General features: G+C 37.2%; 5 protein-coding genes across 5 annotated transcripts; 3 read left to right on the forward strand and 2 right to left on the reverse strand.

The window, feature by feature from the left end:
* Nucleotides 1-59: 59 nt before the first annotated feature.
* Nucleotides 60-5,349, reverse strand: LOC106436729 (very-long-chain aldehyde decarbonylase CER3-like). Its single transcript, XM_048772742.1, has 10 exons — nt 4,597-5,349; nt 4,253-4,512; nt 3,783-4,002; nt 3,342-3,469; nt 2,666-2,922; nt 2,468-2,575; nt 2,161-2,367; nt 1,953-2,063; nt 1,570-1,743; nt 60-1,464 (listed from the first exon to the last, which is right to left on the reverse strand). Exons 1-10 carry the CDS (start codon nt 4,839-4,841, stop codon nt 1,294-1,296), a joined length of 1,881 nt encoding a protein of 626 aa, XP_048628699.1. The 5' UTR covers nt 4,842-5,349; the 3' UTR covers nt 60-1,293.
* LOC106436745 lies at nt 96-660 on the forward strand. Its single transcript, XM_048765035.1, has 2 exons — nt 96-367; nt 411-660. Exons 1-2 carry the CDS (start codon nt 96-98, stop codon nt 658-660), a joined length of 522 nt encoding a protein of 173 aa, XP_048620992.1.
* A 627-nt stretch (nt 5,350-5,976) lies between the features above and the next one.
* Nucleotides 5,977-10,941, reverse strand: LOC106436764 (very-long-chain aldehyde decarbonylase CER3-like). The gene is made up of 11 exons (XM_048772675.1): nt 9,740-10,941; nt 9,409-9,632; nt 9,080-9,327; nt 8,793-9,012; nt 8,451-8,578; nt 7,650-7,906; nt 7,457-7,564; nt 7,172-7,378; nt 6,992-7,102; nt 6,487-6,660; nt 5,977-6,392 (listed from the first exon to the last, which is right to left on the reverse strand). Exons 1-11 carry the CDS (start codon nt 9,785-9,787, stop codon nt 6,222-6,224), a joined length of 1,896 nt encoding a protein of 631 aa, XP_048628632.1. The 5' UTR covers nt 9,788-10,941; the 3' UTR covers nt 5,977-6,221.
* A 53-nt stretch (nt 10,942-10,994) lies between these two features.
* On the forward strand, nt 10,995-16,064 carry BNAA03G10110D. Its single transcript, XM_013884873.3, has 3 exons — nt 10,995-11,479; nt 11,552-11,776; nt 12,071-16,064. The coding sequence occupies exons 1-2, from the start codon at nt 11,167-11,169 to the stop codon at nt 11,728-11,730; spliced, it is 492 nt and encodes a 163-aa protein (XP_013740327.2). The 5' UTR covers nt 10,995-11,166; the 3' UTR covers nt 11,731-11,776; nt 12,071-16,064.
* BNAA03G10120D lies at nt 15,534-16,064 on the forward strand. Its single transcript, XM_013884872.3, has one exon. The coding sequence runs from the start codon at nt 15,654-15,656 to the stop codon at nt 15,873-15,875; it is 222 nt and encodes a 73-aa protein (XP_013740326.1). The 5' UTR covers nt 15,534-15,653; the 3' UTR covers nt 15,876-16,064.
* Nucleotides 16,065-17,248: the final 1,184 nt, after the last annotated feature.

Raw genomic sequence — 17,248 nt, forward strand, 5'->3', positions numbered from 1 at the left:
CCACACGTCACGACTTTACAAAAGCCCGGGTTTACAGTTAATTTATAATTTAGTTATGTAATCATTCCAAACTCAATTATAAACTAACATATACGATGAGTCTAGGGGTGGGAGGCAACGGAGAAACCATGCGGGCGCAGCAGGAGCTTCTTAAGAAGATCACTCATGAGCTGGACGCTGAACGCGAAGCCTCTTCGTCGGCTGCTTCCGAAGCCGTGTCGATGATTCTACGCCTTCAGGAAGAGAAAGCAGCGTTGGAGATGGAGGCTAGTCACTACAATAGGATGGCTGAGGAGAAGATGTGCCACGCTGAGACTTCTCTGACGCTCTTCGAAGATCTGATTTACCGAAAGGAAATGGAGATGGCGTCTCGAGTTTCAGGTTCAAGCTTACAGATGAAAATTACTCAGCCTTGGCTGCTCTGATGTTCATGCCGAGGAGAAGAAAGGTGTTGAGAGTGGTTCTTTATCTCCTCGTCAAGACTTGAGCGCGTGTTGGGAAGAGATCAGGAGAATAGACGATCATGTTCGAGAGGTTTCAGAGTCGAGAGATGTTGCCAAGGGATCTAAATGGTCTTTGCTTAGGCATGAGTCTATTTCACATGCATTGGTTTCACAGGTGAGTAATATTATCCTCGAGTCAGATGATCAAGAATCCTGAAAGGTTCTCTGCTTCAGACGAGGTTCCAAGGACCAAGGAGAGCCTTACAATCATCTCGGAAGAAAGAAATGTAAGTCACCGCTTTTGAAACTTTAGGGGCTATCAACAGCCTATGTTCATGACCCGTCCTTGTCATTATGAGTAGTGATTACAAAAGAAAAATGAGTAAGTTGACAAAAGTTTTTTTTTTTTTTTTTTTGACGTCAGCCGACAAAAGGAACAGTCAGATACATATATATAATAAATATTGAGAAAAATTGAGGAAAATTTTAAAAGTGGAGTATTCCCGTGATTTTTGAAATTTTAATTTTTTCACAGAAGTAGAAGCTTTTTATGTTTTCAAATATTCCAATTATTATGTATCCATTTTATCCTATTAAATTAAAACAGTTAATATCTATGATTAATTAGTTCTTTTGAAATTATGATATTAAAAAGCTTTCTTTTTGGTATGACAAAACTTTTTTTGAAGTGTGTGAAAATCGTAAAACATCTATTTCAGTGGAACATAAAATACATTTTTTTAAAAGGTGAATCAATAACATAAGGTGAAATTCAACTTGTTTTCCATGCTTGCATTTTTCACCTGTACAAAGAATGGCCAATCTTGGAAGAATCAAAGACATCTCCCACTCAATCTGTGAGTGAAGATACAGAGCTAAGACCGTGTCTCATGGCTGCTTCCCACACCAGATCAATACGGTCAACGTCAATGGCTCCAACCTCATGATGCTCCCAACCCTCCAGCATATGAACCAATCCTCCAGCATGGCACGCATGGACCACCCCTCTGTCCATCGTGTACTGTCACCACACACACACACGCATGCAGAGTTTTAGTCCGGTGTACCAAAAAGTTAAAGAAACAAACAAGAACTCAATTTCTGTTAACCAAACTGTTTTTTGTACCTCACAGGTTCCGAGTCCTTGAACGTCCTTTGGGAGCCTCATTGCTGCTAGTTCGTCGTAAGTACAATTCCTTCTAAACTTGAGGATTGGTGGCACCACAAACTGGTGGAAATGCGTTCCTGCAGGAGCCCAACTCTGCTCCCTCGGCGTTAACCATTTCCCAACGATCCAAGTCTGCATATATATATAATACAGACTCCCAAATGTTAAATTATGGACTTCCAATTTTAAACTAATCGGCAATAAGTGGATTGGTCCATACTTTTTAGATATTGTTTAATTATTTTTCCAACTATCAAATGTGAAATTTCATTCATTCATTAACAGTCAAAATCAATATATTTACGCAAGAAGTGAAAACAGGTTAAGAATCAATACAGTACCTTGCAGTGTTGGGCAAAGTTGTATTTGGTCACTTGTACGAGGTACTTCTGGAACTCAGAAGGAGCTTCTTTCTGAATCTTTTGGAATCTCTCCACCGATAATGTCAACATCTGTAAGTTGTTCCATAATCTGTCAGACTTTGGGACTCTATATAGCAAACCGTATCTTTGAGACAATAGTTCGTTAAGGATTAATAAGAAAACTTACAAGAACTCTCACTCCCCGACGACAGAGGTAAAGAGCGATGGCTCGTCCTAGCTTAGAAGTGGCTCCTATCAAGAACACCTCTTTCACATCTTTTGGAACTCCATTGAGAATCACTGCTGCGGTTAAAGTGTTGCCGTGGACCACACGAACTCTAAGGTCAGGGTGCTTGTTAACAAACAACGTTCCACCACCATTTAAAGCTTCGTTCTAAGAGAAAAAAACAAAAAAAACTAACCCTTTTAGTGACTTGACACTCACACTCACACAAAAGTTTCAGGCTTTCTGAGATTTGGGTTCTGACACAAACCTTGTTCAGAGCAGCCAAGCTTATAACTTTAACACCAAGCTTATCAGCTCTCAAAATTGCCGCCTCTATATGATTATTAATGCCTTGTTTAGCAAACGGTAAGAAGTACTGCCAGAAGAGAAAAAAAATACTATAAAACAATCTGTTCTCTCTATTTTCAAGGGCAAAAATGAACCAAAAAAAAGAGAGAGGCATTACGTGGAAGCCAAGTCTTGGAACGGCCCAAGTCTGGCAAAGATGGTTCCTGAGGGCATAGAAGGTGAAAAGAAATGTTTTTGACCGAACCCACATGCCTAACATTACCATGAACGTGACTGGCCACATCGGCAGCAAGAAGAACCGCATGGTGTATGGAATTGAACCAAACGATCTAAACACGAACGGTGCGTGCATCACTGACATCACATCTACCCCATGAGCCAAGAACACAAACTCCGGCACTCTCTTCTTTTCCCCTGTACACGTAGATCAATCTAGTTTTAAGAAAACTGTAATTTTGGCTGCACAAGTACACACTTTAAGGGTCCAGATAGTAACAAGTGGGACAACTGCGGTCCGGTTCTAATAATAATAAAAATATAGATACATAGGTATATATAGAGATTTGAATGGTAACATGCGGGACAACTGTTGTGCGGTTCTAATAAAACATAAACATATAAATCCGTAGGTATATGTAAATATTTTTGTTACTGCGGTGAGGTCCACCATTCAGACCCTAAATCTACTATTGTCACGTCATAAATTGGCTTAAAACAGTTTGGTCTTCCCGGCTAACTTATAGCAGAAACAAAAGTTTATTTAACTAGTCTTGTAGTTGTAATAGCTTTGGGATATATATGTGCAACCTCGTGGAGTAGTTACACTATATTACCTGCAGCTAAACGAATCTTCTTCTGGAGTTCCCACGAGTTTGGGTTTAGTGTGTTGCATAAAACATCAAAGATAGGCATGAAGAGACAAAAGTTGGTCTCCATGTCTTGATGATGCAGACTATGGTACCTGCATGATCCGAAGAATAACATTTTAATCATCACAAAATAGTTAAAATCATTATTTAAGCAACTAGAAACGTGAAACACACCAGTTACTTTCTACACACATCACTGCCAGCAAATACAGTCTTGGCAAATTTGCTTCTTAAAGTAAAATATAAGAAAGTCACGTTCACGTTCAGAAAAAAATAACGTTAGAAAGCTTTTATTGGAAACATATGGGGTGGCGCCACATCTAACCAAATCTAAAAATTGTAACACAAAAAGAAATGCCATGTGAATATTTTGCAGAAAGTGTAAGATAAACGTTAACAACATACGTTGGAGTGTAGATGAGATATCGTAGGATTGGAAGAGTCTCGAACAGCTTGTGATAGAATATCTCAACGTTACAATGTCCTAAACATCTTAGGAAGTCAAACATAATAGCGTATCCGTAGATCAAGCTTATTGATCCAACACCTAACAAGCAAGAACCAATCAAAGGAACTCCAGCTACTACACAGAGGAGAAGGCTTTCCAATAGCGTCGCATTATTAGCTGCACCCAACGTATCAAAGATTGTTACTCACATCGAACAAGAATAAGAATTCTTTGTGAAAATTATTAGAATATTTTGGGGGTTACAAGATAGTTAACTCAAAACCAAATGTAGGTTAGAGTTCTGATACCATGTCAAAAACCTAAATTTGTATAAATGTTTTTTTGACATAGTATCAGAGTTTTAACCTATATTTGGTTTTGAGTTAACAACCTCGTAATCTACAAAATCTCCTAGAATTTTTTTTACCAGTCATGGGATTTGGAACAGGAGATGAGTGGTGGAAAGAGTGGTAATTGGTGAAGAGGTAGTTGTTACGATGAACATATCTATGAAGAAAGTAGTATAAAGGCTCTGAGAAGGTAACGTGTAGCACAAGCAATACGATGAGTCCTTTCGTGTTCCACAGAGGGATGGCCAGAGGGATAGTACTGTTAATCATCATCAACGGAGGAGACATGTAACAGATCATGGTAGCTAGTGTTGCTTGCAGAAGTATGTAATTGTCCCTGAAATAAAACTTACAGATCAAAACTATACCAAGAACAGAGAAAAAGAACTCAAAAGTGGTAATAAAAAGGTTTTGATTTTACCAGTCCCATTCGTGATCAATCTGTTTGAAGTCAACACCTTTAGGGTTAATCCTTAGTGTACGACTCACCCAAAGCATGTTGTTGTATACGCTCCAAAAGACATGTACGAGGCCTTTAAGTCCACAGATGATGAGGATATTGAGACACCAAAAAGCCCTCGAGTAATCTTCTTGGTATGCTAACGAATACGCTACTTGTGCAGCTAATGGAGCGTACAGAAGATACTTCACAGATAGAGAAGACATACAAAAGCCATATAAGATTCGGAAGAGAAACTAACACATTAAGACTCAGATTAAAGTTTGGTTCTTGTTCTTAAAGTTTTGGTTCTTGTTAAGAGAAAAAAAAAACAAACCTTTAGATTGCCATAGTTTCCCCAAGGCCAAGCTGATAGAGTAACCATTCTTCTTCTCTCTCAAATCCTTATGGTTACCTCTCTCTCTCTCTCTTTCTCTCTCTCTCAAATCTTGATTTATAACCTTAAAGATCTCCAGTTTTCAAGCAATCCTGAGAAAAATATGTTGCTTTGTCTGGAGAGAGAGAAAACCGGTGGTGGTGGAGTTCTCTTTGAAAGTTCAGATTCGTGGATAGTCTATATGTTCTTATTCAAGTATGTTCATGTACAAGTATGTAAGTACATAGAATAAAGTACACGTTAATGGAGTCCGTTTACTACATCCCGATACCACGTCCAAAATTCATTTACTAAAAAAGATGTTATCAGCAATTATACTCTTATTTAGATTTATAAAATTATTAGAGAAACTACAACTTATTTTTTTTTCCGCCCAACATAATTCTATACAACTAAACCACCAATAGATCTTGTTATCTGTTTGGTGGGACGACACCACACAAATCCATATCCATGTGTATATTATGCACATATCTTTTGGTCACTGCCACGGCCTATTTATAACCAAAGGCATGCCAGCCTAAACCCTAACGGCCTTAAGTTGTCTCACGTGTTAATTTCATAAAATATAGGAGATTCTACCAATAGAAATATATTCCATGTTTCTTCTCCAAGCTATACCAATTGCCACATCATATTTCTTGTATGCGTCAACAACATGTCAACTTTCGTCTCTGTGTTGCAACGATCATTCAGTTATTTGTAACAGTAACATCTCCTTTGTTTTATACTCACGCAAATTGCACCACGTCCTTTCAGTCTTTAGAGTCGTCAATGAAAGGGATAGAGATTTTTGGCTGAGATTTTAGTTCGTTGAACTTGAAAGAGTTAAAACCCCATAAAATTATAATTGCCAACTAGGATCCAAAATGTGTTATTTAACTTTGCAACGATATTCAAATAATTTTAAAACAATTTATTGAGCAAAATTGTTTTTTCTGTGAAACTAAAAAAAGAAGTTAAAATCATTTTGGCCTGAAACTAAAATTCTTACAGCAAATAAATGCTAACTGTATGCAGTGATAATTAATTTTACTCTGTTTAGTACAACATTCATATGCTAATGCAAATTAGGTATCTTTAATCAAAGGTGAAACAATAACTTAAGGTGAAATTCTAATACTTTTTTCCCTGCTTGCATCCTTCATCTGTACAAAGAATGGCCAATCTTAGAAGAATCTGAGACAACAATCATGAGGGTCTCTCACACTCACTCACTGAGTGAAGAAACAGAGCTAAGGCCGTTTCTCATGGCTGCTTCCCACACAATATCAATACGGTCAACATCAATCGCTCCAACTTCATGATGTTCCCAACCTTCCAACATATGAACCAATCCTCCAGCATGGCACGCATGGACCACCCCTCTCTCCATCGTGTACTGCAACAGCACACAGACATAGTTTTAGTCCGGTGTGCCAATGGGTTGAAGACACAAACAAGAACGTGATCGTTAACCAAACCGTTCTTTATACCTCGCAGGTTCCGACACCTTGAACATCTTTAGGGAGCCTCATTGCTGCTAGATCACCATACGTACATTTCCTTCTAAAGTTTAGGATTGGTGGCACCACAAACTGGTGGAAATGCGTTCCTTCAGGAGCCCAGCTCTGCTCCCTCGGCGTCAACCATTTCCCAACGATCCAAGACTATATATAACTCCGAGTCCCCAATGTCAAAACATTTACATTTAAGAAAAGTAGATTGTGAAACAAATGCGAATCAAACACGAAGAAAGTAAGAACACTTAGAGAGAAAATACTTAGGACAAATACACATTCAAAAGTTTATAAATTGATTATGTAAATGAATACTTTTGCAAAACGTTAGACACATATTTACATAGTCTTAACATTTGATATTTATTTTTAAATAAGAAAACTTTTTTCTCTACTAAAATCCATGCCCACAAATGTCTTTTACTGGTGTACCGAGATTTAAGTCATTCAAGAATCAACAAAAATAAACCAGTTACAGTACCTTGCAGTGTTGAGCAGCGTTGTACTTGGTCACTTGTACGAGGTAGTTCTGGAACTCAGCAGGAGCTTCTTTCTGAATCTTTTGGAACCTCTCCGTCGATAACGTCAACATCTGTCAATCGTCTAACATCTGTTAGACTTTGGGACAATAGTTCGGTTAAGGATTAGTAAGAAAACTTACGAGAACTCTCACTCCCCGACGACAGAGGTAAAGAGCGATGGCTCGTCCTAACTTAGAAGTGGCTCCTGTCAAGAACACCTCTTTCACATCTTTCGGAATTTCATTGAGAATCACTGCTGCGGTTAAAGTGTTGCCGTGGACCACACGAACCCTAAGGTCAGGGTGCTTGTTAACAAACAACGTTCCACCACCATTTAAAGCTTCGTTCTGCACAAAACTAAACCCTTTTAGTAACTTCACTCACTCAAAAGTTTTAGACTTATTGAGATTTGTTTCTGACACAACCTTGTTGAGTGCAGCCAAGCTTATAACTTTAACACCAAGCTTATCAGCTCTCAGAATCGCATCTTCGATAAGATTATTAATGCCTTGTTTAGCAAACGGTAAGAAGTACTGCAAGAAGAAAAAAGACTATGAAACACTCTGTTCTCTCTGTCTTTCAAGGGCAAGAATGAAAGAAAACAGAGAGAAGCGTTACTTGGAAGCCAAGTCTTGGAACGAGCCAAGTCTGGCAAAGATGGTTCCTGAGGGTATAGAAGCTGCAAAGAAATGCCTTTGACCAAAGCCACGCGACCAACATTACCATGAACGTCCCTGGCCACATCAGCAGCAAGAAGAACCTGGTCGTGTATGGCATTGAAGCAAACGATCTAAACAGGAACGGCGCGTGCATCGCTGACATAACGTCTACCCCATGAGCCAAGAACACAAACTCTGGCTCTCTCTTCGGTTCCCCTGTGTACACGGAGATCAATTTAGTTTAAAAAAACTGAAATTTTTTTTAAAAAAAAAAAAAAAAAATTTGAGGTCGAAGAAGGGGTAATATTGTATTTCAATAAGTCGGCTCTAAAGGTTTGACTCTAGATTCTGCACTGATCCTATAGTCTCTTGTGTATTAATTTATATTAAGAAGTACTAAGAAGAGGAAAGAGAAAAAACAAAAACAAAAAAGATTGTGAGAAACTGCATAGATAGTTTGCACTTTTTCATTGGTTCTTTTTAGTAATGTTAAATCATTAACTAAATTAAGTGAAAATATCAATATTAAAAACTGGTAAGAAACTATAACAGTTTTTACACCACTAAAACCTACTTTGGTTGCACAAGTACAGACTCTAAATCTATTAATGTCTAGTCCATAAATTGGCTTAAAACTGTTTGGTCTTCCTGCCTAACTTACAGCGAAAACTAAAGTTTATTCAACTAGTCTTGTAATAGCTGTGTGTGTTAAGGGTATGGGTTATATATGCAACCTCGTGGAGTAGTTACACTATATTACCTGCAGCTATACGAATTTTTCTCTGGAGTTCCCACGAGTTTGGGTTTAGTGTGCTGCCTAAAACATCAAAGATAGGCATGAACAGACAAAAGTTGGTCTCCATGTTTTGATGATGCAGACTGTGGTACCTGCATGATCCCATCGATAACATTATAATTTTCACAAGTAAAATCACTATAGATGCAACCACAAACGTGAAACCACCAGTTACTTCCTATACACATCTTAAAATAAAAATATTACCAAGTCACGACTTCATGTGTGTTCCTAACTCAATGAATAAATGCCATGTGAATATTTTGAAGAAAGGGTAAGATAAACGTTAAGTCGTTAACAACATACGTTGGAGTGTAGATGAGATATCGTAGGATTGGAAGAGTCTCGAACACCTTGTGAGAGAAGATCTCAACGTTACAATGTCCTAAACATCTTAGGAAGTCAAACGTGATAGCGTAGCCGTAGATCAAGCTTATTGATCCAACACCTAACAAGAAAGATCCAATCAAAGGAACTCCAGCTACCACAAAGAGGATAAGGCTTTCCAACAACGTCGCATTATTAGCTGCACCAACATATCAAAGATTGTTATTACATTGAACAAAAAGAAAGTCTATTAGTGAAAATTTTACCAGTCATGGGATTTGGAACAGGAGATGAGTGGTGGAAAGAGTGGTAACGCGTGAAGAGGTAGTTGTTACGATGAACAGATCTATGAAGAAAGTAGTATAAAGGCTCTGAGAAGGTAACGTGTAGCACAAGCGATACAATGAGTCCTTTCATGTTCCACAGAGGAATAGTACTGATAATCAGCATCGATGGTGTAGACATGTAACAGATCATGCTAGCTAGTATTGCTTGAAGAAGTATGTAATTGTCCCTGAAATAAAACTCACAGATCAAAACTATACCAAGAACAGAGAAATAAATCGAAAAGTAGTTAAAAAGGTTTTGATTTTACCAGTCCCATTCGTGATCAATCTGTTTGAAGTCAACACCTTTAGGGTTAATCCTAAGTGTGCGAGTCAAGAAAAGCATGTTGTTGTACGTGCTCCAAAGGACATGAACGAGTCCTTTGAGTCCACAGATAATGAGGACATTGAGACACCAAAAAGCCCTCGAGTAATCTTCTTCGTATGCTAACGAATACACTACTTGTGCAGCTAACGGAGCGTATAGAAGATACTTCACAGATATATAAACACACACACAAGCCAATGAGATTCAGAAGAGAAACCAAACGTTTGAAAAAACTTGGAGCAAAGTTTTGTTTCTTTAAGAAAAAACCAAACCTTTAGATTTCCATAGTTTCCCCAAGGCCAAGCTGATAAAGTAGCCATTCTTCTTCTTCTTCTTCTCTCAAATCCTTATTGTTACCTCCTCTCTCTCTTTCTCTCTTCTTGGTTTATAACCTTTAAAAATTCTCCAATTTTCAAGCAATCCTGAAAACAAGATGTTGCTCTATTTGTGGTGGAGTGAGAGAGAGAGAGAGAGAGAGAGAGAATTAACCGGTGGGTTCTTTTTAAGTGTCAAGAGAGAGGATGGAGGTTTCTGGCTGAAATTTTAGTTCGTTGAAAGAGTTAAAACACCCCAAAATATTAGAACCTTCGTTCTGATAACATGAATTTTTTTTTTTATCTATTTCACATGAAAATGTTTTTTGTTTTGTTCCAATTAGATTTTTTTTTTTGTCATCAAAAGCTTTATTTCAAACTTAAACCGGTCCTATCGTACTAGCCTCGTGAGCTAGCGGAATAGAGACCATACTGTCAACCAACATGTAGTGTAAATCACGTGATCGGGCCTCTTTTGCAAGAGCATCCGCACGGAAGTTCAAAGAACGAGGTATAAAACTCAGCGAAAAGGAAATAAAAGAAGTTCTCAGTGCCTCAATGGCATCAAGCTCTGGATCAAGTGCTGGCCACTTCTTAGAGAAGTTGATGATGTGTACCAGCTGTTGACAGTCTGATTCCAAGCGTACCTGCTGGAACCCACGGCTACTAAGCTCCTCCATACCTCCATGTTCCAATTAGATTTTAAAATAAATTAAGGTGTATATTAGGTTCGATTGCACCTAATTCGGGCTGATAGTCATTACTCCATCTATTTCGGTTTAAGTGTCGTTTTAGGTTTATCCACATAGATTAAAAATAATAATACATATACACATAATTATATTTCAATTAATAAAAAAATAAAAAAGAATATCATATAAGGTTAATCAGTTTCTGAAATTATAAAATGATTTTAGTTTTATGACTCTACAATACAAGACAGAGGAAGTATAAAAGTTTCATCATCATATTTATTCCAGTAGAAGCAAAACTACACGTTTTCAGTTCAGTTTGGTTTTTACATTACAAGATTCTCATGCAAATTTCTGTGATCAGCTTAGTTTTGTAAATAAATTTATTTTATATCATGGGCTTTAGCATTTGAAATTATTATGGGCTTAAAATATGGACTAGGCCCAGAAAGGTCAAAGCATTACAGAAGCTCTCTGTTTATCCAAAAGTTTCCGTATAGCTTTTTTTTTTTTTTTAGTTTCCGTATAGCTTACGTCGAACAAAACATGTGTCAGTTTCTTTTAGCCTCTATCTGTCAAAGGACCGTGATACCATGGTGACGCGTGTGATTCTCATCTTATTCCTCTCTCCGTCGACGTCGGTGCTATCTTTACGTCCAACGTTTTGCCAAAGCAACAAGAGGTTGACTTAACATGGAAGGAGGAAAGAGAACTCCGTTGAGCACGCGAAAGAAACCAAAGAGGACAAACATAAGACTTGTCAGGAATGTCGTCGCCTACCTCAAATCAGATGCATACTTGTTCGCTCCTCTGTTTTCCAAAATTTCACCGCTCCCGCCGCAGATACAGATGCCTCCGCCGTCTCATTCCGAATCATTGAAGACGGAGGTGGCGGTAAAGAAGAACAAGAAAAGACTGTCGGAGAAAGTGAAGGAATATCTAAACTCTGACTGTCATATGTACAGACCGATGATCTCGCTTCCGAAGCCTGGTTCTTCTCTTAAAGGTGAGAGCTTTTTTTAACCCTAAGCATCGAACTAGTTTGAATGCATTGGCGCTAAGATAGTTTCTGAATTAGGGACTTTACAAATTACGAACTTGGTTACGATGGAAGTATCAGCGAGTAGTGCAACCGTGAGGGAAGATAACAACAACTATAGGAATCTCAGGTCTGACATTGCAGAACACGCAATGCACAACGGAAGGATCAGCATTCCAAAGCCAGCACTGGTCATCTTAGAAGGAAAACGAACTTGACTAAGCCCTGAAACAGATCTCTCACTAGCCTTTTCCTCTTTACAAGGTTTGTTGATTGATTGGCCTCAGTCATGCATGTTGTAATAAGAGAAGTTGTCAATGGGGTTTTAAACATAGGACTACTCAATAACACTCATAGTTTAATTATCCACCAATGAGACATGTTTAGTAGAAAAACTTCATGGAATATACTGAAAATCATACGTTCTGAATGCATCAAGCCTTGTATAAGAGTTGTTAAACTTTAAATTCGATGAGGCTGCTTGTAAAATTCGTGGGCTTGTGTTTTGTTGTTACTGAAACAGGCTAAATGGTTTTGTTTCTCTTTGTTATATGACAGAGGAAAAAATGGTGAAGCCTGATCCAAGGAGAGTTCCAATTGAGTAAAGTTAATGTAGACATAATCGTCGAGCTTATCATTGTAAAAATCCATTTTAATTAATTGTATAACAATAATTACAAGCGTTTTGAGAGAGAAGAAAGAATTGGTTTTATTGTGTGACTGGAAAGCGTGTCTTGTTGATAAGCTTGTAGGATATGATGTATGAATTAGGATGACAAAGATGTGTCTGTTGTCTGAACATATTGCCATGTTACCTGTCTAGTCTTTGATAAGTAGTTGTATGTCGAGAAAACTGTTACAATTCTGAAATAGCTTGTAATATCCTTTTTGCTAACTCACCACTGGAAGTTTAATTAAAAACAAATCACTTCAGTTGTGTAATTAAAATTGGAAGTTTGATCAACTATATATGATCTACCAAGCAAATACTAAGTGGAACTTGTTTATATCTTACAGATATTTTGGTGTAGAAAGAGTGATTACAAACTAATGTTTTAAAAAAAATTAAGGAGTTCTAAAATAGTAGGATCCATAGTTTATTTGCGAATCCATAGTTTATTTGCGAAAATGGTGAAAACTGAAAAGGACTGAAGCTGGAGAGGAGAAGGGGAAGGAGTTACAAACTTCTAAGTAATAATCGTGTGCACGTGAGGTTCATTCAGTTTCTGTGTCCCACATCGCAGACCCGTCCCCATATGACATCTCAACACGCGCATGCAAGAAAGCTTTAGACTATATGTATACACGTTGGCATGGTGTATGTAATTATGTATACATTGTTCATTATTGCAATCATCTGTCAAAGTACATCATCTGTCAATGTTACAAAGTCCCTAGTCTAGTTTTGAAAATAATGCAAAACTAGCAGACAGAGTAATCAGAATTTGAAAAGATAGGACGATTACTATGAGATGTATGGAAATACTATTAATCTGTAAATGGGATATGTCTATGATATGACACAGTCGTATTGGAGCATGCACATGAGTCCCCGAGAAAAACGGAAACTATTGTATTATTAAGGGCTAGAGAGATAGATACACGTGTATGTGGACACTCACAAAATCGTAATCTCATAGATAATTAATTAATTTTGTAAATATTATTATGAATGTGAGTGAGCAAGAGAAGAGAGGAAACAACTCAGCGAAGAAAAAGACGTAATGTGTCTTTTTATATGTAAAATAGACATGCATGCATGGGCTTCATTGCAGATACGGCCATTTATGAATATTGTCATTATTAATAATGTTATTTTCTCTATACATCCATCGACTGATGTGGTGATCTAATTCAACCAAATTAGTTAATATGTCTGAAAATACAGCGGTTTTTGATAGTGGCATTTACTTAAGATCTAGCCTCCGAGATATGTTTAGGTTTTAGTCGACGCGAGAATAATGAGTAGACCCTGGTCGAGGAAATTTCTGAAAATTTACCACATAGAAAACATCCAGACTCAAAGCCTTAGTGACCAACTTGTCACGCTTTTTTCTTTTTTGAAAAAAGTTGTCACGCATTTGCGCACAATAGAATAGTATAACTTAGGGATTGTAACAGTTTATACATTTAGCATGGTCGGTGTGGTCATACGCTCTTAATTACCACTAGTATCTATTTTTCAAATGCTTTGTTGGTTCTTCTAATATCTGCCTTAGTTGTTTCTTAGGTATGAGATTTTAACTTTTATGGAGATTAATTGTTTCATGCAAGCTTTTCCCATCTATAAAGACAATCTTATCTTGTAAACAATTTATGTTTCTAAAAAAATAAAATTGAAAGCCCTTTAGTAAAAAAAAACAATTTATACATTTAACCCTAGATCGGAAACCTTTGTTCTAGAGATACGCGGTCCTATGTAATAAAGTATTACCAATAAACACTTACACTACAATGTCATAATATATACTCTTATATTTTAATATGAATTTGGACGTTTAAAACTGTTATTTCATGAGATTTAGCTCAGGGTCAGCACACAAATTGATTTTGAACAAAGGCCCCGCATCCTTGATTTTAAGATGATAAGATCGATATTAAACTTACGTGTAGCTCTTTTAGTTCTTATAAATCGTGATTTGAAGCCATTTTCGGATCGCTCCCAACATACGACGAATCATTAATTGATGAATATTAGTGCAGCCACTTGTTGCGGAACTGTTCACAACCTAATGTACCTCTATACATGGTGTCCTTTCAAATTCTTATATAATCATAGATATCACTAGGGTTCGTACATTGAAGAAAAGACGTCAAGTTTTTATTGGTTATGAAAAGAAATCCCATCTAGTCGGATTATTCGTCATCGTTATCCGCTAGTCGCTGTTGACTAGTGTTCTACAGTCTCTCTATACGTACGATACTATTTTGATGAGAAATCGACCCATACAACGTAGTTTGTTGTTGAAATAGTAATCATCAATAATATGAGGCTTTTTTGTAAGTATTAGAATTATTTGTTGGTTGGCCTGTGGAGGCAAAGCGTAGAACGTGGACTCATAGTCTTCCGAATTTTGCTATCCACTCATGGATGGGTTTTGGTCAATACGGGTGTGTTCTCTGTCGTATGTGCATTACTAATTAATTACCCATTAATGTAACCGTGTATTATTGGATCAACAGAGCAAAAACAATATCTATACAATAAGAATTCAAATGTTTGAATTTTTTTTTTTTTCAAAAAAGAATTCAAATGTTTGCAAAACACATCATGTAGCTTCTTTATCAAAAAGCACCATGTAGCTTCCATCACCATTGTCCATATTAAAAACTTTCGATGCCGTAGTTTATAATTTAAAATATGATGAGACATTTATTTTGCTCTTGTGTGTTTAAGAGAATCTTCTCAAGCTTAGTAATTTTGAAGATCTTGTGTAATTGTTTTTATTTAGCGGAAAAGGAAAATATGGTTAGAAAAACATGATTTTAATTCACATGGCGAAAAAAATAAATATCAGCTTAAAAGCCTCTGTAAATCTTAATAGTGAACATCATTATCGGTGAAACACTTTTTTGGATTTCTAAATTTTTTTTGGCTGATTTTAAAAAAATAAAAATAAAAAGTGAACCAATCGCGGACCGCCACGTGTCGGTGGACCCACGAACAGTTGACAAAACCCACCATGATCGTTTCTTCATTCACGCTTTTTGCAACGGGTTTTGTAATTTTTGTGGGATCCAAGCTTTTAAAAACTCTTTTGGAACCTGCAATAATGGTGCTCTAAGTTTCTACATACCCTTTCGACAAGAAAGAGAAAAACATGAACTTCAATTTACAGGCTATTTGGATAATATTTATTGACAAAATAGTTTTAAACTTTTAAGTTATATCATCCGCGCTACTATAAATCCATTACGATTGTCATTCACACGTGGGCTGATTGACATCAAGCGTGAGAGAGTCATTCATGTTTTTTTACGCAGAAAAGAGTTATTCGTGTCTTCGTCCAACTTATCTATAAAATCACATCGTCTCTTGTTTAATCCACATATCATCTCTCTAACTATCTCACCCACACTCTCTCTAGATTTTCTTACGATAGCGTAATACGTACGAAGAAAACCGTTCGTGTGCAAAAGGATGAGGTGTAGAGGGCTTCAAGTTCGGAGAAGAAAGAGAGTAATGGTTAATGTGAACTCAAGGAAGCTCATGACCCGTCTCCGGCAGATGGTTGCTCCGGAAACGATTTATTCAGGTGAAGTTGACGGTAACACACTTTACCGTCTCACGGCTGATCACATTTTGCTACTCCAAGCAAGAGTCCAACTTCTTCGTCGTATTTCTTCTTTATGTGGTCTTTAGATCGAAGATCCATAACCATATATTCACGTGGCTGAAATAAACGAAGCAACGGTATAATCGTGGAACAAACGTCTATTTTATTATATATTTTCTTAATTTAGTGATCTTGGTTACTCGTAAATTATGATGTCTACTCTATAATTTGATGTAATTATGTGGATTTATATTTGTGTTGTATTTTATTGTGAATTGTGAGTAGTCCTTTTACATGCACGCAGCTTTGACCGCGTGTCTAGTACCCATACCATATGAACAATATCTCATAATCCCCCTAAAGAAAATTTCATAATATTGGATATCCAGATTTGGATAAAACGTCATACCAAATTTAAAGATGAGCATCTCTTGTTGGTAAATCTTTTGCTACAAAGCATCCACAACTAGAGTACCTGAACTGATCAAGCCCATGTGGATGTCAGTCACGACACACAGGTTTTGCGAGAGCACAATTTCATATGTATCTAATAAGAAGTAATTAATTATTTGGTGGATATAATTGAATTGACTAAATGGTAATCTCGGTTTTTTTTTTTGAACACCAAATGGTAATCTCTGTATGACCTATGACTATATGCGGTCCAATTAGCGAAGCTTCTTCCATGTTAATAGTCGCTCTCGACAGTCAACTAGTAGTGTATCATATTCAACGATACAAAGATTGAGACAAATTTAGTTTCAAGAAAAAGAAAAAGGTTTTTTTTTTTTTTTTTGACCAAAGGCTTATATTTATATATAATGAAAACGAAAAAACAATGTTTACAAGCCCATACTTATATATAGCATGGCTATAGTCCCACCCAAAGTTTTAGCCCATTTGAACCCATAATAATAGAACAGAGAGTGATCCAAGCCCACCCAATGGAAAAGAAAGAGACAGATCGGGTCAAATTTGCGTTGAGAACCAAAGTTGCATGATGATCGAAGAGATCGCAGGAGAGTCCAATCGATAAGCAGAGATCCGATCCGTAATTTGACGAGTGATGAGAGAAATAATAGCTTCTGGTGATCGAAATTGTTGGTTGTGAAGCCTCTTATTCCTCTCCTGCCAAATCCAATAAATCGATGATTGCCAACAGAGAAGGGTAAGTCGTTTCTTGTATTTGTTTCCTTGAAGAGATTGCATTTGAATCATGGTCTGATCCCAGTTCTGGAGCGGTTGCAGGTCACATCTCCTCCCAATTTCCTCCCATATTGCAAAGCTGAAGGGGCAGTGAAAGTATAAGTGATCTCTAGTTTCAGGCTCCTGGTTGCAGAGCAGGCAAACAACATCCGTCTGGAGACCCCAGCTCCGGAGGCGGTCTCTGGTAGGGCATCGATTCAAGACGAACAGCCAAGTGAGAAAACTATGTCGAGGGATGCCTCCTGTAATCCAA

This window comes from Brassica napus, chromosome A3 (assembly GCF_020379485.1).
Source record: "Brassica napus cultivar Da-Ae chromosome A3, Da-Ae, whole genome shotgun sequence".
Taxonomy (NCBI): Eukaryota; Viridiplantae; Streptophyta; class Magnoliopsida; order Brassicales; family Brassicaceae; genus Brassica; species Brassica napus.